The sequence below is a fragment of the Bemisia tabaci genome, chromosome 6, assembly GCF_918797505.1.
Source record: "Bemisia tabaci chromosome 6, PGI_BMITA_v3".
Taxonomy (NCBI): Eukaryota; Metazoa; Arthropoda; class Insecta; order Hemiptera; family Aleyrodidae; genus Bemisia; species Bemisia tabaci.
Genome location: NC_092798.1, coordinates 33,114,406 through 33,136,331, shown reverse-complemented (window position 1 = coordinate 33,136,331; position 21,926 = coordinate 33,114,406). Strand labels below are relative to the sequence as shown.

Below are 21,926 nucleotides of genomic sequence, written 5' to 3'. Positions count from 1 at the left end.
AGACGTAAAACGATCTAATGCTGCGATAAAGGCTTCTGTAGTAAGATGCTTTTGGTAGATTTCATGAATAAAACTCAGTGTTTTTGAATAGCTCGAGGGACCTTGTGGTACTGTATGAGGTCATTGCAATCTCGGTGTTGCTGACCAATTCTCTCAGCGAGAAATGAAGGATAACGTTGGGACACTGTTGTAGGTAACTCTCCAAGAAGGGAGTAGCACGCCTCCAGTTGTGCAGCCGGGCCCAGTGACCTTAAATTCCAGAATTTGGAAACGTTTCCTGTTAGCGTAGTTCGGATGTAGTACGTTTGTTCTCCCTCGTTTGCATCCAACTTGTCCGGGCATCTTAGATTTTCAAGTTCATTAGATGACAAAATTTCAACTCCGCCTTGACCATTAAATTCAAGAGGCAAACCGATGTACTTTGAGTATGCATTTGCTATGAATGCCTGTTTAGCGTTTATTCTATCATAATCGGTTTGTAAATCATCGACCATGTCGTATCCGACCGGCATAAAGTCGTCTGGATTCATTAAGAGTGGCGAGTTTAGCATTGCCATTTTCAAAATTCCAATACGCAAATGGCAAGGGACTATGGTCATAGAAACGCTTACATTGAATGGCTGGCGTATTTACATCTGCTAAAGCTTCAACCGTCCGACGCAGGTTCAACAAATGAATGTTCTCGGGACGGGGGACGAACCTATCGTTGACAATGGTGTCCTTTGACAAAGCTGGCACGAACTGTACTTCACGATCGTTGTGAATACCAAGCGGACGAACTGCCCTTACTATGGGATCTGGCAGAATAGTGTGACTAAGCACGGTGTTAATTGTGTCGGCTGGCAGGCGAGGCCAGTAGGCAAACGTATTATCGTAGGGAAGTGTAAGCTCTCTCTGTATAAAGACGTATTTCGTTGAAGCGACTGCTAACGCAATCCTATACATAGAGTGGCTATTTCCGGGGACTGGTATCTGATTGGTTGGGCGCATGTAAATGGCACTAAGAGTTAGGTATGTTCCAAAACCTTGAGCTCTCGTTTTCGTGGGTATGACTGTTGCGCGCGGTGCGTTTATCGTTTCGCGTTGTTTGGCAACGCTCTGGTCATCACGTGCACCTGGCAGGAGCCGGTTCTTTAACTCATCAGATGTCCTTTCTGCAAATTCCTTATTCTTTATCTGGTGAAACTTGTCCGCTCTCTTACTCTGGTAGCGGGCCCTACTCGATGATTGGCGAGGGTTCGCATGGCTGCGCGGGACACGAACGGGATTCCCGTATACGAACTCATCCTCTACTTCCTGAGACTGGGGGGGGGGGGGGGGGAGCCGGTCTTCCTCCACATCCTCCTCTCGTTCTAAAGTTTCTTCTCATCTTGACTTATTTCGAAGCACACCAAAAGCTTTCAAACAGAGAACTTAAAATTGAGGTTCTCTGCCCAGACTGTGATCAGCACCTGAATAGAAAAACCTTACTCAGGTTAAAAAATAAAAATAATATCCGGCCCGAGGGACCATGAATAAAACTCAGTGTTTTGAATAGCTCGAGGGACCTTGTAGATCAGAGGCAGGTGCTAGAGAGTCAAAGCTTTCAGCATGAAATAAAGAGTGGTAGTTTTCTCAGAAAGTTGGAATTATGACTTGGCACAAAAGTTGGCTCAATAAGTCCTATCATCATAGAAAACAACTCTTTTACTGAAAACTAGCATGACTAACTGATAGCACGTTGGATGAGAACGAGAGAAAAGCAGCTTTACTCAAGCATGCTATCCAGGAGGTAAAAGATGGAATTATTAGAAAGGTCGACTAGTGCTTCTTTACTCAAGAGAGCAGTCACAGAAAAGTTAGAGAGAGGAATGTAGCTTTACTCAAGCATACATTTGAAGTGAAATGGTTTGCATCTTTACTCAAGAGTGCAGTTACAAGAAAGTTAGAGAGCGGAATGTAGCTTTACTCAAGCATACATTTGAAGTGAAATAGTTTGCATCTTTACTCAAGAGTGCAGCATAGAGAGAAATAGAGACTAGTGCAGCTTTTACTCAAGCATGCAGTCAAAAGGAAGCAGCCTTACTCAGGCAAGCCTAGGAGAGGAGTAGTTGAGCTCTTGGAGATGAAAAAGAGACTCTCTTCGCAGTGGCCGCTGCCGCTGTATTTATAAGAGTGATTACATAACCGATGGTGGCGTGATGTCGTTGCGTAACTCCCCTGGCGTGTTATGTAATCGCGGTTACATAAGTTTTCAACTACACGGCTGGTTGCCTGATTGGGCAGGTGCAAAATACAATGCAAAATAAAAATGTAAAATAACTGAAGTAGTCTTCTTCAGAACTCTTTCGGGAGGAAGAGACATGGTTGGCAGTTGTCTCGAGTGCGACTGCCAAATCCAATGTCTTTCCCAATAATTGTAGGACTGACTTTTCGGCTTAGAAGCATCCATAAAAACTTAAAAGGGTAGGGGTCCTACCCCCAGGCTGGAATCAGTACCTGAAATAAAACTGTTTCTCTCTGAAATTGCTATTTTCCTTAATTATTGGTATTGTAAGTTTTTTGACAAACAACAATTTTCATCAGCAGTTGTAATAAGTTTACAGTTACATATTGGACACTTAGTTTCTAACACAATAAAGTTGTGGCTTACCAGGACGTTTTTCACCGGAACACACGACTCGAAAGATTAAGACTCCCGTACTGAAAATATTACATTGAGGAAGTTCGATAATAATTTGATAATGTCCAATCTCTTGATTTTTGCAAGTCGTTTCCTCACCCGATAGAAAAATCAAATCTCGATAACATTTTCAGATTTTCGTCATCACCGATCACTTGTTTGGTGTTATTATTTAGGCAATGTATACTTATCTATACTATAATTTTGTATAGTAAGTGTAAACATTTTTTTTGCCACCTTATGTTTTTTAGAAGGAGGTAAGTTTTGGTAGTGACAAAGGATTTCAAAAGTTTATTTCAAATAACGTTAGTCGTTTTTTTATCTTTGTAAGGGGGGAAGCGTTGGTAGTATGGACCATCCTGTATCTCATTTAGTACTAATCTCAGTCACCAGGGGCATCATGTTGACCTGCTCAAATGAGCTTTAATTCAGGGTGTCTAGCATCAGGTTTTCCCCGATTCTATCAGTATCTCAGGTCAATCAGGATTTAATCCCGATTTCATCAGGATTTGAGGAAAAATCGGCCGTAAAATCAGGATTCAAGAAGAGTCGGCCGTCCGATCGAATTTTTTTTTTTTTTTTTTTGAACGCAGAAACTTTAATTTTTCTCGACAAAAAAATCAGGATTCAGAAAAATTATGAAATCAGGACTTTGCAGTCGAAAATCGGGGTTTCCCAAACTGAAAACAAACTAGAGTAGACCACTCTGTGTATCTTTAACTCTTAACTGGCTGCACGGAGGCTTTTAAATGTATTACATCTGTTTTGTCACTCCTTTCGTAGGAATTAAAGAACTCCTGGCGAAGGAAGGCGCGATGAAGAAAATCTGGCGCCCTCCGCGCGGTTTATCGAAACAAGGACGCGACGCATCGTATCGCGTGGCTCCTCGACCGCACAAAGCTCTGCAGAGCCGTTGATTTGTGACTTCTGACACCCTCCCGACCTCTCACCTTTGTCTCCTCGTTGTATTTTCATTTTTCCTTCGAGCCTGTCTCCCTCCGCCCGCGCCTCGCGTAGACGCCACGCAGCTTTTATCCGGTGCTTAGCAGCGCTCGCCACGTTCGAACCTCGTCTCGATTCAATTTAATCGGCTCTAATCCCGCTAATGCTCTGTTATTGTATCAGCTCCAATTTGTACGGCTCGTTCCTCTTAATCCGGCAAATGCTCCCTCCCCGAGGTCGCTCGGTGGGCGCCCGATCCATCCTCGAGCACGCTTCAGCGACGGCTCAAGAAATACCCTCTCCACTGATCAACATATCGACGGTGAAACTACCAAACCACGTATCTCGGTTTGCGACGTCGCAGACTTCCTGTCATACTTTATTTTTTAAATGAAAAACTATTTAACGTCCAGTCTTGAAATTTTCTGTGATTTTTCCTCTTCAAGCGGAGAAAATTCTGTGAAAATTGCAAGGAATGATATTGATTTGGTCTACTTCCAAAAAATAAAATGTGAGCGTAGATTTTTAAACACCGCAAACGAGATACGTGGTTTGGTAGTTTCACCGTCGATATGTGAGTTCTTGTGTCACTTTTGGTTAATATACAAACCCAAATTTTAGGTTGATTTCGGTACATGTTTCGGTGAATTTAGTGCGGAAAACAATTGAGAGGCTAAGAAACTCCCAAGTCCACCGAAATGATTTGGTTACTTTGTGTTGTACCTCCCCTATCAGCACAAAATTGGGGTTACTTTTTTCATTGTGTCGCTTTCATTTTGGTTGACTTCACTCAAGTTTCAATTGCAGGATGCAGGGCATCATTTTTGTTTTATCTCACTGGAAAAAAACACATTGGATCTAGAGTCTAGACTCTTAAAAACATCGACAAGAAAAAATATTCTTGATTTGATCAAATTCAAGCTTAAATCAAGAACCAAGCCTCTTAATTCGAGCGGATTTCCTTTTGACTTAAGCTTAAATCTGATTGAATCAAGAGCATTTTTTACGTCAATTTCTCAAGAGTCTGGACTCTGGATCCAATGTGTTTTTTTTCCAGTGCTCTATTGTAATTCTGTTTTTTTTTTTTTTTTTTTTTTTTTTTTTTTTTTTTTTTTTTTTAGAATTAATGCTCACTCTCTCAATTATATTTTGCTTAAAATTATTTAATATCCTAAATGTGCTCATAATACCTTTCTGTATTTTTTACTGCTTTGCGCGTCTTCTGTTGAGACTTAGGACTTCATACCATTATTCACCGTAAAGTACTTCTCTTTCACTTGCCCCCATCAGTTTGCCCTGAGTAAGGTCAGATGCCAAATCCGGTATTAAGCGCTCGAGCATCTTTTCTAACGAAACGTAACGATTCGTAAGCGAAATTGATCACATCAAATAACTATTACAATAAGTTACTCTGGAATTTTCTTGCATTAATTTCTATACAAAGAACGTTAAACACGCTAATTTTTTTAACAGTCATTTTACAGTCAAAAGCACCATTAAATACAATTTATTTCTACAAATTACCATCATTACGAGGTATATTCTTGCATGAATTTCCATTTACTTTGGTGCTGTATTCAGCGTTCTCTTAGGGTAAGATATTAGGATTTATATATGGAGAATGAACAAGATTAACAACCTCAATAATCTAGAAAGAAAAGGTTTCGCGATGGCCTGAGGCCACACGAAAAAAAGTATCTCTATCCTAACTAAACTCCTGACTGATTTCAGTGCCAGTTTTAAGCGTAGTTGCACCAGCCAGAAGTACGGTAATGTCAGCCGGAAATGTCGTTGGATCAACCATGTACCTCTATCGTGTGTAATACTGTTAGAACTGGTGTCTTAATCAGCCAGCTCTGCTAGTAGTGCCTCGACGTCCGTTTTGTCTCGGAATGACTGAATTGGAGTTAGTGCCTCTTGACTTTGGGTTATTGATATGAAGGTCAGGTGATGTGAGTTGGCTTATTCGATGAGACCAATCACAGCATTCGACCTTGATGTATTGATAGCACACCGAGAAAAAAAACAACACGGTTATTCCACTGTTCCAACGGTAGTAATGTCACACGGGATTCCACGGTAGGAGAACCGTGGATTTTGATTCTTGTAACGATGAGCACGGTGATATGACCGTGTTCACCGTAATATTACTGTGGACACAGATATACTATTATGAGCATGGTTATGCTACTGTGCTCATCTATAATCAAAGACATAAAGACGGAGTGCTCGTATCTAAAAGCACGGGGAAAAAGTGAAGCCTGGTTTGGCGCTGGGTGCTTGTGTGAGTGTGTAAATGAGCGCGGGAATCCATGGCGGCTAACGGAAATTTGATTTGAACTTGTCCTCTTGATTTTTCCACATGTCTTCTTCGAAACGTATTTTAAATGCCTAAAACGAATATATTAAGAAAGTTGGGACTGCGTCCATACTATATTCTCAGGTAAAGTTAGTTTTTCTTCTGCTCATGGTGGTTCTACCGGTTCAAACAGGCCGTTACAGTCGTAGATGACCGTTACTCCCAAATGAAATTAATCGGTCGACGACGGACCAAAACTAACCTGAAGTTTTAAAAATATGAGTGTGTTAGTGAATTTGGGCAAAAATCAACCTAAAATACTTTGTCTCCGCAATTTTATTTAGTTCCCGCCCTACATTTGAATTCCAAACTTGTCCCGATTTCGCCGCCAATCCTCTAGCCAATAGTAGAGGTGGTTAAAAAGAAGCTTCATTTTTTGCTTTTAGCGCTCCGTCTTTAAGTCTTTGTCTATAATATTACCAAAATCAACGGTTCCACTACTCTGGAATCCCGTGTGACATTATTACGTGACCGTGTGACATGAGCTGAGGAAATGATACAATTCTACACCGGAAAGAAAAACACATTGGATCTAGAGTCCAGACTCTTAAAAACATCGACAAGAAAAAATACTCTTGATGCAGTCGGATTTTTGCCTAAATCAAGAACCAAGCCTCTTAATTTGAGCGGATTTCCTTTTGATTTAAGCAAAAATCTGATTGAATCAAGAGTATGTTTTCTCGTCAATGTTTTCCAGAGTCTGGACTCTAGATCCGATGGGGTTTTTTTTCCAGTGTATCCTTCGCGACACCGTGATGAGGTATATTGTCAACCACTGCGCGACGCGCTTCCCTTGCAAGCCTTTGTTCGGGCTCGAAAGTCTTTGCGCCGGAGTTGTAAACACTCATCCAGGAATAAAAGGTGTTAATGCCCTGAACAACCTCTCGGTGTTTATTAAGGGAGCCTTTTATTTCCAAGCCGAGCGACTGGAGCTAAGCGCTTGTTGATTTCGCTCTCTCGTTGTCTTGAGATTCGCGACCGGAGTTGCAATTTCTTTCCATCAGCGATGAACCCGTTTTAGCGAATCAACCCAGACAGCATGAGTTCCCTAGTCGCGACGCATCCGAATAAGTTATTTTTCACATAATGAAGGATCATTTCCCATTTAATAATTATAACGATCATAATTGAATCAATGAGAACGATAACTAGACGTGAAGAAGTTTGTCTTAGAAAAAGATTTGTCGGTGTCGAAAGACAAGCACTTAAGGATATTTTAAAGGGTCAAGTTGGAACAGATGCTTGTCATTGATCCCCCCAGGAAAATTAAGGCATTAAAATATAATGCAATGTTGACTTCTCCATCTTGACGATACCAGCTTGAGAATTGCTGAATAGTTTTTCACATGAAAACGGTACAATCACGTTCGTTACTGGATTCTTTTCTCGGTTCATTACTCTACTTTTTCTTTGTTTCACGGACCAGTTATACCCACCATCCGAGTGCCGAACCAGCTTGTTGGAGCGCCCATCGGTACCAACGTCACGCTACAATGTTACGTAGAGGCATCGCCCAAGTCCATAAACTACTGGATTAAAGAATCAGGTAATTTCATTACACTTTAAAATTGTAGTCGCTAAGTATTCACCTCCAATAATCGCCATATTGTTACACTGAGAAGAATATATGGATTACATTTTGCAATAAGGAACCACGAGCATTGCAATGTTGCTAAGACTGCGCAAATTCTTTGGTCTTGCTTGGAAAAAAAAAACCCTGATTATCCATTGACAGTTTCTACTTCACTCGCTGAAAACTGTGAATCTAAGACAAAAATTACCATGTAAATTTTGTATTTTTACATGATTTCAGTTATTTTACTGCAAAGGATGAATTTGCACAATCTTCGCATCATTGCAATGTTTCTGGTCCCTTTTTGCAAAATGCAATCCATAACGTGCTCTTGTGTTACGTTTGGTTAAGTTAGGAAATTATACACAAACCAGTCCAAATTTCGAGTTGATTTTGGCCCAGTTTGTGGTGCAAACTTAAAACAGAAAACAATGGAAATGCTTGAAATCCCCAGACTCAACCGAAGACATGAGTTATTTTGTGATTTACATCCTGTGTTAACCAAACTTTATGGTTGGGTTTTCTCTCTGTGTACAGTTGTATCTCCTCCCTTTTTTTTTCGTGAACTTCGACATTTTTGTACCTCTGTTTCAAGAAGTTTTTGTCTTTATGTCTCAAGGAATTATGTATTTCTCATTTTCTTCGCACTACAGAATCGAATTTTTTCATCGGCGAACAAATTTTTCGACTCATTTTCACTGCACAAGTTTTTCTAATGATCATTGCAACTGTCCATTTAAAACAAATGATACTGACATGGATGTAAGTCGCAAAAGGCAGAATGTAACCGCTCATATCGGAGTAGTTGAAAACGATAGTGAGGAATCGAGATCCTCTTCAACTCAAATGACGCAATTCTAGCGGCTAAGGAGTTAAAATAGTTGTAGCATGCTTTGGAGTATAGGATTCTTGTCTCCAGGGACTAGTGACATACGATGTAAACTTCGTCTTTTAGATGACCATCGCAGTGAAGCAGTCAGTAACTTTTAATCAATTAATTTCGTAGACAAATATTTTGCTATTGACTTCATGACGTAAGTTTTACCCGTGTGAATCTATCAGAACGCGTACCTACCACGCGGCCAGGACTCGCTAAACCTTACCGAGGATTTTTTTTTTTTTTAAAAAAAAGTGTTTCATTAGGTGGTTTTAATATTTCCAAGGAAACACCCGTATCCGTGCAAAAGCTACAATTAAGCACCACCCTTGCCCGTACACTTTCCTTCGCCAAACGTAACCTACAGTTGTTTCTTATAAAAAAATAACACACTCATTCACTGGAAAAAAAACACAGAGTATCTAGAGTCCAGACTCTTAAAAACGTCGACAAGAAAAAATACTCTTGATTCAATCGGATTTTTGCTGAAATCAAGAACCAAGCCTCTTAATTTGAGCGGATTTCCTTCTGATTTAAGCTTAAATGGACCGAGTTTAACAGAAAGGAACCAAGCCACATCAGCTGTTGCCAAAATTAACGGGGCAATTCAATTTTTTATGAAAGAATGTTAGTGCGGATTTCTGTGAAAATGATAAGGAATTTGCTTCTTACTATGGAGAAAATTCACTGAAATTTGCACGAAAATCTGCACTACCGTTTTCATGTAAAAAATTAACTTGCCCAATTAAATTTGGCAATAGCTGATGTGGCTTGGTTCCTTTCTGTTTAACTCGGACCAAATCTGATTGAATCAAGAGTCCTTTTTCTTGTCAATGTTTTCAAGAGTCTGGACTCTATAGCCAATGTGTTTTTTTTCCAGTGTACGAAGAAATAATACCAAAACTTGGCAAAGAAAATTTGAAAATGCCTCCTGCCCTCACATTTTCCCTCCTTTACGGATGTCTTAACATCTCCTCCGCGATCGGCCGATCAAGCACCTTCCGCACCCTCGGATCCAATCAATGCCGGCCTGTTATCGATAGTATTCGGTGTAGTGTTGCTGTTAGAAGACCTTATGAGAATACACTTTACATACAAATAAGTTTCGTATTTCTCTATCCATTCGTGTACGCAACTCTCTTCTGCATGTTTTTTACAGAAAATCGCCGTATCTATGAGTCATTTGTAGCGCTACCGTGGCGTGAATCGACACTCATGATGCGCAGATTACCGTCACAGATCTGCAAAACTAATACATGTTTTTGGGGTGTTTTTCCGCCTTATGTTGCATGATACTATATTTTGGTGGGTATATCAATGCATTTACAGCCACGACAGAACTAAAATATGTAAAAAAATTGCTAAAATATTTTAATAATATTTAAAATCAAATCGGACTTTATCCAAAAAATATCCAGGGGGGAACATCTGTATATTTGACAAATAATCAAAAAATATTTTGTAAATCTTTTTAAAATGCTGTCGGCAACATTTTAAATTTTTTTTTTTTTAAATATGTGCGGTCGTATTGAGAGTTTTTCTTTTTCGTAAGCAGTCTTCGGTGTAACTTTTTTTTGTAATATCTATGTCACACGCTGAAGCCAGCCAGGGTTGAGATCGCAGCGAAATCATTACCCTTCCCTCCCGTGGAAGAACCCCGCAAATCTCGCATCAAAACTGGATGAAGATGTGTGGTTTTCAATCAGCACTATGTTACCTAGTGTTACGGCTATGTCGCGATTGCCCTTCCCTTCTTTTAGTGCCCCGCAAATCACGGGTCACAACTTGATGCAGATGTGCGGTTTTTAACAGCATCACGTTACATCGTATTACGCCATTTCTCAATTTCTCTCCCTTTCCAAGGAAACACCCCTCAAGCCACGCATCAAAACTGGACGCAGACAAGCGGTTTTTGATCAGCACAACGTTACATCACAATTTCGTGGGGTCGAATCGCTGCCCTGGACAGTGAGGTTCGAATAACTTTCACCGGGATGCACGCCATGGCCCTGAAACTCACCCCCCGCCCCCGTCCCCCGTTCCTATTGTGGGGGGGGGGGGGCGCCGTAAGCAGCGCCCACCGCTCGGAATAATTAACCAACAAATGCGGCTGTCTACATAATAATTGTTTAACGATGCAGGGAAACCCGTGTTGTGCCCGAGCAGAAGTTGTTGCCTCCGTCGCATTAACATATTTGTCAAATAATTTTATTTGCCCCGGCAGGACAGTCCTCCTTTTCCTTGTTCGATGGACGAGCGAGCTCTCCCCTGCACGCTTTTCGCGTGAACCCACAAATTTGTCTCCTCTCCTCGGTTTGATGCACTGGGGGGGGGGGGGGGACACACACATTGGATCTAGAGTCCAGACTCTTAAAAACACCGACAAGAAAAAGTACTCTTGATTCAATCAGAATCTAGCTTAAATCTAGAACCAAGCCTCTTAATTTAAGCGGATTTCGTTTTGATTCAAGCAAAAGTCCGATTGAATGAAGAGTATTTTTTCTTGTTAATGTTTTCAAGAGTCTGGACTCTAGATCAAGAAAAATTGTAAAAATTGACCTTTTCGTATTCTGACTGGGTCACAGTGGACCAACAGGGATCTATTGATCCTGCTGCACTAATTATTACTATGGTGGGGCTGTTTCAATTGACTCACCCTCAAATCATTCAGATCTGAATAAAGGTTTGTGACCAGTTTTGTCGAGATGTCAACTGTTTTTCTTAGTTCAATAACTTCTTCTGGGGTCACGTCTCTGAACTGTGAGAGGTGGTGGTGGAATCTGGGGCATCGGTAATGTAACCTGGGGAACATTTTGGCATCGTTCTATCGGCTCATAGAGATAAGACAAGGGAATAGTTAAAAGTTATGAGAACAAGGAGAATTAAATAGATTTTTCCAATCAGGTGAAAAAATCGAGAGATGTCAATGAGCAGCATTTTTCTTATGACGTCATTATTTATTTTATTACTTTTTCGTTTATATTGAGGATCAATAATATGATGAGGCTTGGAAGCACAACAGAATACACAGGCAAATCAGTTGTTATAGAAACAAATACAATCCTGCTTTGACCAATGCTGCTAAGACTACGTAACTCTCCCATGAAAAAGTTCACTGAATTTTGCTTTTCCTCGTGCGAAAAAGTTCATCGCGAGGCGTATCAATTCATCTTAACAGCATCGGGAAAAAGATGGGTCAGTTCTTAACAACTGAAATGAGTTTACGGTAAACGCTTTAAGTCGTACCAAGTTCAAACCAAGAAGAAGAGACTTGAAGTTTTATTCGTCCTAAAGACCCATTTTTAAAGACATGGTTCAACGAATGTTTTCATGTTGAAAATAAGTTTTCTCGACTTTGAATTTTAGACAAGGAACAATGTACCACTAGTTGAATTCCACGGAGCTATTCGCCTGAATTTTTGGTCCGATTGATCGCAACTTTTCATTTTGTTTTGGGTAGCGCCAAAGTAGTTGGACCAGCTAATTGGGCGAAAAACGCTCGGCAAAGACAAGGCCTAAAAGGGGAATGTAAGCGTATACGCGAAAAACCGATCGTTCACTGACCCTTGTGGAGACGCGTTCGGGCGGTCATAGACAAGTCCATCCCATGAACGACCGTCCCGTAGTGTTCCGTCCTTTCTTTCTTCGGAACTCATAAGCATTAAGCAGGCAATAAAATGGAATTGACCGACATGGCTACTGAAACCACTTGCTGCAGTATGTGCAAACTGTACTTACGCGTGGAACTTCCGCAAGGAACGGAAGGGACGCATGTTTACAGGGCCCAGAGTGGACGCGGGTAACCGCGTCGTATAGACCCGGTGTTGCCAAATTCAGAAAGTAAATATTGTTGTTTTCCTGACGTGAGGGTGTTTCTCTCTTAGAACTTGAGTAATGGAAAGCACAGTTTTACTGAGGGTCCACGTGAAAATTCAGAGGAGCGAGGATCGAAAACGTTACCAGAAATAATTAGTTGCGTTTACATTATCCCTTCATCCTAATGTATTTTCACTCGCCAAATGCATCTCTTTCTCCAGGAAAGGACCATTTTCATGGTCACCGCATCATAAGTATTACACATTCTAGAAACAATTTGTATTGCCTTACTTTTCCGGAATCAGATTTGGAAAGTTACATAGGCTGAAAATTGGAAATGTTTTATGAAAGAGTGTTACCAGGGACTAAGCTGTAAGTGAGCCCAAAGCCAGAGGTTCGGGTTTTCCGACAAGAAAAACATTTTCTCGTAGTGTGCAGTGGTAACGAATAAACTTAAAGCAGTATAATCGGAGGTTTCCAGCTTCATTCAAGCTAGGTATCTCCGCTGAGAAGTGTAAACATTGCAATGACTGTTTAGTAAGAGGATGCATTCTTTGATGGCTAACCGGACCTTTTTATATGATCATTTTTAACTTCGAATTTTTTTATGTAAGAACTTCTTCCAGGTTTCTGGCAGTCTGAGAAACATATGAAGTCAAGGAATTGGCCGAACTTTGGAATTAAAAGGTTCGGATGATTTCGACTCAACAAACTTAAGTTTTTGATGCACACGACCTTATTAGTAGTGCGCGGTAAACGTATTGGAGTTATACTTTAACTAATAGTTTCTGCCTCGATAAGTTGAAGTACATCTCCATGTAAGTGTGTTACATAGTAATGAGTTAGTTTACAACATCAATGTGGGCTTACGGAGCGAAAATAAATGCAACCCTTTTTTATTTAGTGAGTGGTAAGTTTGCTCAGCCGTTGCTGTTCGAGAGAGCCCAAGCAACTTCCGCGTGCCTTTTTCTCATTATTAGAACCTTTAAAAGTGAAAATTGTGTCTAAATTCTAGCAGAAGTCACCTTTGTTGTAAGAAATGAAAATATTTTTTGCAATCCAGGAATTTTAGAGTCAGAGAACTTCCATAATCTATTGGGAAATGAAGTAAGTGTAAAAACCATGTATGCAGATAAAAAACTACGGTAGCATTATGTCACCTTCTCCAACAATTTGTTATATACATGATCAGCTTAAGGATATCTCATTTTTTAAACACAAGTGTTTTTTCTCTGAATCTCAACCATATACCTTAATCTTTACCATGTGTCATAACCTCAGAATAATCAGGAAATCTCAAGTTTCAAGGAACCTTGTCATCCTGTCGGAAAAGACAAGCTGAAAGATTACTCATTTTAAGCAGAAAGGTTTTCCCCCTGAATTCTGACCCTGAACAAACCTCGAAATAATCAGGAAAATCGGAATTCAAGGAGACTTGTCATCCTGTCAGAACGAAAAAGCTAAAAGATTTAACAGTTTTATGTGCTGGTTACACTTTCAAATTTCCATCAATTTCCGATCAAATGGTGACTGGTGCGGCCTGCAAAAATTTGATGAAAGATGATGGAGCGAGCTGTGGGGCTCATCCTTCATCTGATTTCCACACAACCGTGCTTATTTCATGCTTATTTCAATCAACGTGCTGTTTTACTTAATTTTACTCATCAATCTAGATAACTCTCGACCGCCATCTTGGTCATCATTTTGATCGGAATTTGACGGAAATTTGAGCGTGTAACCAGGCCATTAAAAATGAGGGGTTTTCCACCCTGAACCTAAACCCCGAAAAAACCGTGAAATAATCAGGAAAATTCCAAATTCAAGGAGACTTGTCATCCCGTCAGGAAGGACAGGACTCGGAGCCGAAAGCTTGACAGGTGAGTTCCTTGTTTCGTCGCAGGGAGGGGTGGGGAGGGGGATGGAGCGCGACGGGACCCGATCGGAATTGAATATATTCCCTCTCGTCCGCGCTGAGCCCGGGCCCCGCTCGCTCGCTCGACAAAAGGCACCCCACTCGAGGATAAATATTTCGGTATCATTTACATATCAAGTATGTGTCACAGTCCTCTGTCTATGAATGAATTTACATTTTATCTAACGCTTTATTGTTCGCCAAATTCCATCCCGTCCCCCAAATTGCCCGTTTCCGCGTCCTTTGAGCGCTCCGCGCGTCGCGACGCTCACCCGATAATTGCTTTTACCTTGCGCCGCGCCGCCCCGCGCTGCGGCTCACCAAACATTTTTGTCCCGCACCCCCGCCCCTTCCCTCGCTCGCGGGGGTGACGTCGAGGTGTCTAGGATGTGGAGACACTTTACGACTAGTTGGAATGAAAAACACTCCCAACTCATTATTTTCCGAAATTATGAAATTCGTACTTCCTGATTGCGTTCCTTCTGGGAGAAGGCCCCCAATGAGAGGTTGGACGGGTGGGATTGAAGCGGAAATGTGAAGGTAATCGATGCCCAAAGGGTTGTGGTTTGACGGGGGGCAGTGGAGGTTTAGAGGTCTCAGAGCGCTAGGGAGTGCTACGAAGTTAACTAGCAGCTCCTCCTCATCCGTGGAGAATATTACCTTCGCCATGTTTCTTATTAGCAATCCAAAATAAATGTCACACTGCAGTGATGCTCTCACTCGAGCGGTTCGACTCGCACTGGCAACTGTACATTCTCTACGCATGCGCACACGTGCGGATGTCTGGACTTGCACAGTCTGGTTTCGCCACCTTTTCTATCTATTCATCTATTCTAACTATTCATCGCTGCCCAATTCCCCGCGTGGCAACTTCATCGCCAGGACAATTCCCCGCGTTTGATTATCATTATCAATATTCTTTTCAGTAGTTATAAACAAAATTTTCCTTCACACTTAATCAAGCTTAGGACTGACCAAAGAATCAACCACAAATACGTATCAGTGATGGTTGTAGTATTTGGGCGTGTTCAAAAATTTTGAATATAATGCTGACCTAGAATATTAAGTAAAACTTACGTACCTCATAAAATACAGTATTCAGGATGCTCTATTTGCGTAATTAAAATCAATTTCACGTCATTACACGGACACTTCGATGTTGTGGACAATTCCGCGGAAGTAGTCCAAAGTTGAGCGGTTTTCGAAATCGGCACATTTTTGCCGCATGTCATGTCTTACCATATGCTTTGAATAAACATAAATGAGAATACATACGCGATAGAATAGACCTAAGTAAAGCGGAAAATGAAACAAGAGTGAGCGAAAGAGGCGCCTCCTGGCGGAGAGCCGAAGGAGTCCCCAAGGACCCCAGTAAGATGTATCGGTCTCGTCCTCGGCGCAAGTGAAGGCGCTCCTCTGACGTAAGGGCGTATCTTGATTTCCACGTGAATCTTGTTATCCATATGATTCCATGCTTTCCAGGGCTCATGTCGAAATCAAGATACGCCCTTACGTCAGAGGAGCGACGAAGTGAAGGCGCTCCTAATCGGGGGCGCATAATGAGCTATACATGTTTAAACACGGGCGGGTCGGGCCAAGATTACAAATAAGACGCGGTGTTGAAGAATTTGCAGATGCTCAAGGAGTCGCCGCAACTGCCGGGGGTGGCGTTCGGGTCGGAGCAGATAAAATATTCAGTCGGGGGTACGTATGGTTTTGACAAGTTAACTCGGTGGCCGCTCGCGCGGTGAGTTGTGGAGTGCCGGCCGCGCGGTTGCCGAACCGATTTCGATCTTTGTATTTTTAAAGGGCGTAATTGGTGTTTTCCTGCGATGGGGCAACGCTGGCAGCTTCAGTAGAAGTGAGGTCCTCCTTTCGAGAAGTTGGGCGCCGGGCTTCTAAGTTGCCGGCCGGGCCGCTCTCTTGACGGGATATTTGAATCGATTGATGTTAAAACCTTGATTTTACGATTTCCTGTGAGCTTTCAGGGATGTTAGGAACTTCACGCCTCCGGGCTCATCAGATGATGAATCTTTTAGGAACGAACATGGGTCGTTTCATAACGGTCAGGCAGAGCTGCAGGGCGTTTGATTTAATCCCTTCGATCCTGTTTAAGTTTTTGGTGCCGAGAATCAAAAATATCCAGGGCAGCTTCCGCAGGTGTCTAAATGACTCGAAATATCATGAAACCACGGATTTTTTTAAGCGCACCATTTTCTAACGTTTTCCCTTTTTATCTTTGAGTCGTCACTCACTGTTGCACTGCATCCATTATGGCCACATCAGGCTTCATCAGGCTGATATGGAAACTTGAAAACAAAAAATGAAGATCGCCACCCAAATGAAAATCTGAGAAGAAGTTTACAATTGGTGAGCCACCAATGATACTCTGACATAAGAGAAATGCGATCTCAAGTCTCATTGTCTATGACGGTGGATTGCTTTTCGCATCGTTAGTCAATTCTGAAACTGAAAATTAAGTCGAAGCCTCCCAAGTAGGCTCTTTTAAAAACTTGCCAGGCCAGCTGAAATCTGAAATTGAATATAGGTCATACTTATGGAATAATGTATTACTAATGTGAAATTGTAGAATATATTTGAGTCCAGTTGCTGTCCATTTTTTTCAACTTTTGCAGCCTCGTTCTTAGTCGGGCTCTTTCGATTTTCTTCGTGTCTTTTTTATTTATGTCCATTATATTTGTGTACTAGTCACACGTACCCCTTTCGCCTCTGCTAGTTTTTTTATAGGTTATTTATGTCCATTATATTTGTGTACTTGTCACACGTACCCCTTTCGCCTCTGCTAGTTTTTTTTATAGGTTTTCGTCACTCCTTTCACCGTCTTGTGTTGTCTTCCCTCAATATCTTCTGTGTACGCCTGTGCGTGTTTTCCTGTTCCCACAAAAGCTGTCTTGCTGGTTTTGTTCGGGAAAATTTCTTCCAGTTGTGTTGCATCATACTTGGAGGACCCGCTGAACAAGTAATAGAAGTCTCCATCCTCTCGTTGCGATGTGTAAAAATGAACAGAAAGCATCAGCCAAAAAATACATACCAGAGAGTAAATCTCCTCCACCTTTGAGGAGACCAAGAACTTCTTAAATGTCAGCCTTTCTTTCAACGGTGGAATGATCTCACTGAGAGCGGCGTTGTCGAAATGCTCAAGGAGGTCGAATGTTATTCCTTGTTCTAAAAGTAAAAGAACGCAGAACAGCAAATTAGTAATAAAAATTTAAAAAACAATCCAAAGTTTGTGTAAGAATTCATATCGGTGTCATCATGGAAACTAAAAGTTTAGCGTGGATTGGTTGTAATGTTTCTAAAATTTAGCCTGAAAATAAAATTTAAACATTGTCATCTCTAAAGATCTTGCAGCACTTCTAAACTTACTAATTCTGGATCATTAAGTATTTCATTTGGACAACTTCTACCATCTTACATCTCTAAAGTTTTACGAAAAACCATGAAATTTCTTAAGACTTAAGATCAACTTCCGCATTCTGGAGAGAGGAATGCATAGAGGAGTGAAGTAACATGACGCAACTTGTGTGCTTGAGACTCGACCTGTGTGATTGAAGCCTCCGTCAAAGAGGTGACATTTTTTTTATTTCAAGGAAAACAAGCTTCAAGTTTTAAAATTGTTTCACGTATTCTAATTCATAAATTATTCTAAGCTGTGAATAGAGTTTTAAGGTGTCAATTTTTTTGCCTTGCTTACAATGAAATAATCCATTTTCAAAATAATCTATGACTACATTTCTTAAATATGTCTGTTTCTTCCCAATAAAACTCACACTCCTTCCCTCCTTCACCGTCGTGTGTTGTCTTCCCTCAATATCTTCTGTGTACGCTTGTGCGTGTTTTCCTGTTACCACAAAAGCTGTCATGCTGGTTTTGTTCGGGAAAATTTCTTCCAGTTGTGTTGCATCATACTTGGAGGACCCGCTGGACAAGTAATAGAAGTCTCCATCCTCTCGTTTCAGTATATATCTTCTGTGGTGAAGAACTGTTTGGATTGCCTGAAACAGATGAAATTTAATGATAATTCTCTTAATCCATCACCGATTTTTTTCTTAATCCCCCGACTAACTTCAACTTTTTGTGTTAATTTTTCGACCCCCAATCATCCCCCTATTTGTTGTCTATTGTCAATTTTTCTACCATTTTTCGTCAATCATGACGATATTGAAGAAAAAGTGGCAAAATATTTGCCAGAATATGGGTACATAAAGGGACATCGGTACGGGGTGCCTTTTAGGGCGGGTTTTTTTTTTTTTTGGGGGGGGGGGGTAGTTAGAATATCTTTGTGTCTTTGAGTTTTTGAGTATCTTTGAGTCTGTGATGGTCCTGGACGTGGTTCCGAACGGGGAGTCTGTGATGGTGCGGCACCTGGTTCCGAACGGGGAGTCTGTGATGGTGCGGCACCTGGTTCCGAACGGGGAGTCTGTGATGGTGCGGCACCTGGTTCCGAACGGGGAGTCTGTGATGGTGCGGCACCTGGTTCCGAACGGGGGAGTATGTGATGGTGCGGCACCCGGTTCCGAACGGGGAGTATGTGATGGTGCGGCACCCGGTTCCGAACGGGGAGTCTGTGATGGTGCTGGACCCGGTTGACATCTGGGGGTCATGATCGATACCGCGGGCGGGGTGGAATCGTCCGACTCCGTCGAAGAACTTGAGGAATCCGATGATGACGATGATGTAGAGGTAGAAGAGATTTCCAAGTCTGCCGCCACGCCGGCCGTTGGATTTGGTAATGGTTCATCTGCAAGCAGAACCCAGATTATTACATAGAAAAGAATATAATTTTGTATGTGAAATTATTTATCCCCTAGCCTGATCTTAACAAAATTCCAGGGGACATTTCGGTTCGCACTGATTGATTCATGTTCGTGGCTTTCGCCCAGGAAGAGGACGACTAATGGCATCAATCGAATTATCGCTCAATTTTGTTGCAGTCAAATTTGAAATTTCTTGTTGGTCTCTTGAATACTCTTTGTGTATTTCCGCATCAGTTTCTTTGATGAACTCGAAGTGATATGAACGCAAGAAAATAAAGTGAGTTTGGTCTGAGATTCTCCGAAATGAATTTGGGACTCAAAAGACAATTCAAGTGGCACCATGTAAGTTTGAAAGACGTACGAGTGCGGTAATTTTGTTTTACAAGGACCCGAGACACAAAAATAGAATAGAATAGAATTTATTTGATGCATACAGCCTATTATGTAAAAGCTCTGGTACATGTCAAATTTTTTTTATACAATTTATACACCTAAGAGATACAATATTCATAACGAGTTTTACACAAAATGAATTACAAAGGGTCTTCAAAGAGTTCGCACAGACTATAATACGCCTTATTTTTAAGTCTTAATTTCAACTGATTAAGGAAAATGTTGGGAACCTTCCCTATACATTACTTTCAATTCATTGTTCAAGGTGTTGAAAAACGTTATCGCTTGATTTTTACACCATCAGAGCTATCGGAGCTTACATCATCCTCATCTGAGAAGAGATCATCTGTGCTCTATGATTTAGAAACTCCGCTCCTAACCTTGAACTTTTGATGGTAGGTTTCTTGGGTGGAGCTGTCCATTCCCCATTTCCACACCAAACGCAACCATCCCCTCTCGGGGATTTTGTTCATCTTAAAATTATGGTGATCGTGTGATCCAAAATATCTCGTAATACCACATCAACTTAATTTTCTGAAATAGAAATCGCTGGTGACCATTCGTTCTTAGCCGGCTAAATTTAATAATTAGGTGGAGGGGGCCTCGAAAATTCCTCAGGGCAACATATTTAGCTTTGATCATACCCACAGACATTGACATATCTAATTATTTAGCCTTGGAATTAGTAGGTTTCGATTCTTGAATATTCATCCCACAAAAATCTACTATATTGGCAGATTTTTAAAGGATCTCTAAAACTACTGACACAACTTTGGCACTGTCTAGGTCGCCCTCAATGTCGTTTCTGATACTCAGAATAGCGATTCAAATGAAGATTAGGCGCCTGTATTACCTGAATAGTATAATCTTAATTAGATTCTTCACTTTCTGGTCTTGATAGACTAAAGATGCTATTTAACCAAAAATCACATTTATTTTTCAAATAATCCCTAAATTTCGCCGCAACTTTCCATTTTAGAACTAGCTTCGAACTAAACTTTCGCGCCGCTTTAATGAGGATTTGTTGTCAATTGATGTTATATTATTTTTTATTAATGTTTTCAGTTCGAAACGAATGATTCAGAAAATATTAAAAGATGACCGGGAGTCGAATGTTAATACTAAAATTACAAGAGAATATGACATTATCCATGGAGGAATGATAAATTTTCGTATTGTCATTTAAATTAAAAAAAAAAAAAAAAAAAAAAAAAAAAAATTGTAGGAGGTGCATCCAACACGAAAAACTTAATTGGGACTTAGTTATATACACGGGTTACTACTGTCTATTCAGAGGGCAAGGGAGATGCCTGAAGCAATATGTCAAATATGAACATTTAACTTAAAATGTTTGGGTCTCAGAAAATTTTCACATGTTCTGATTACAGATATGTCAGGGCAAACTTTTTTTTGGGGGGGGGGGGAGAAAATCGTCTTCGAAAAAGCGAAGTAGGGCTATCCATATCCGCCGGTGGAGTCTCGCTATGTTCTCCAAATGGTCGTCCAAATGGTCATCTGTAAGCTAATGTTGTATTGATTTAAAGATAGCTTTGTTACTAATTTTGTCAATAACAAGGTGGAGAAATGGTGTTGGGGAAACCCATGGGGTGGGGGGAGTGCTGGAACGTACCGTTTCTGACACCCTGATAAGTTCATCTCTGAACTCAAATCCCCGACTGGGAGTCTCGCTATGTTCCCCAAATGGCCAAATGGTCATCTGTAAGCTATAATGTTGTATTGATTTAAAAATAGCTTTGTTACTAATTTTGTCAATAACAAGGTAGAGAAATGGTGCTGGGGGAACCCCATGGGGTGGGGGGAGTGCTGGAACGTACCGTTTCTGACACCCTGATAAGTTCATCTCTGAACTCCAACCCCCAACTGGGAATGGTGTGGGTTTCATCGAAGATGAAGACCACGGGAAATCCTGCCGTTTGAGCGTATGCGCGAAGTTGCCCGGAGCGATTCAATGGAGCGCAACCCATTTCGGCAAATTTACCCCAATGCGGCAAAAAAAAGGAGACGGTTCGGCACACAAAATATAAAGTAAAGCGTGGGGGGAAAATGACCCGATTCGGCACAGAATAATCTGCATATAGCTGTTATGAAGTTGAACAACAATTGCCCCGTTTGGCACAGAGTGTAGGTATAGGAGACTTTACTCACCATTATACAGGGACGAAGGGGTGTCCCATGCTTCGAAGGTACGCGTCCCTGGTGATGAGGTGATTTTGGTACCGGTCGAATTGTGAGATGATGTACTGCTCCTTCTCCTGCCATTCCTTTCGTCTAATTGGCAGCTTAGCATTGGCAGCAGCTGACAGTCAGCTGGAACTACAACTTTTTTTGAGGGCTTCCAATCCTCAATTGCAAGAGTTTCCAAAGAAGAGCCAACTTTAGAAAGAGTGGATTTAAGCTGATTACTTACAAGAACATCAGTTTAAGATGAAGCAATCCAGCAAAATTCGTCCATTGCAAACTGATGTGATGCTTGGTTCCAAATTGAAGGAAAGAACTCACAATCAGTTCACAGTTTATTTTCATTATAATGTTTGGATTGTTCTGAATAGACAAGAAACTTTGTGCAGTTTTTACGTTCCGGATCTCCGGTGAT

The 21,926-nt window shown here is 41.1% G+C and overlaps 1 protein-coding gene across 3 annotated transcripts in view; it reads left to right on the top strand.

Moving 5' to 3' along the window:
• LOC109042662 (Dpr-interacting protein beta) overlaps nucleotides 1-21,926 on the top strand; it is a 404,914-nt gene that overhangs the window by 362,643 nt on the left and 20,345 nt on the right. For all 3 annotated transcript variants that reach the window (XM_019059547.2, XM_019059546.2, XM_019059545.2), the window contains exon 7: nucleotides 7,390-7,509. In XM_019059547.2, the coding sequence (XP_018915092.1) occupies nucleotides 7,390-7,509 (120 nt within the window). The remainder of the gene's footprint in view (nucleotides 1-7,389; nucleotides 7,510-21,926) is intronic.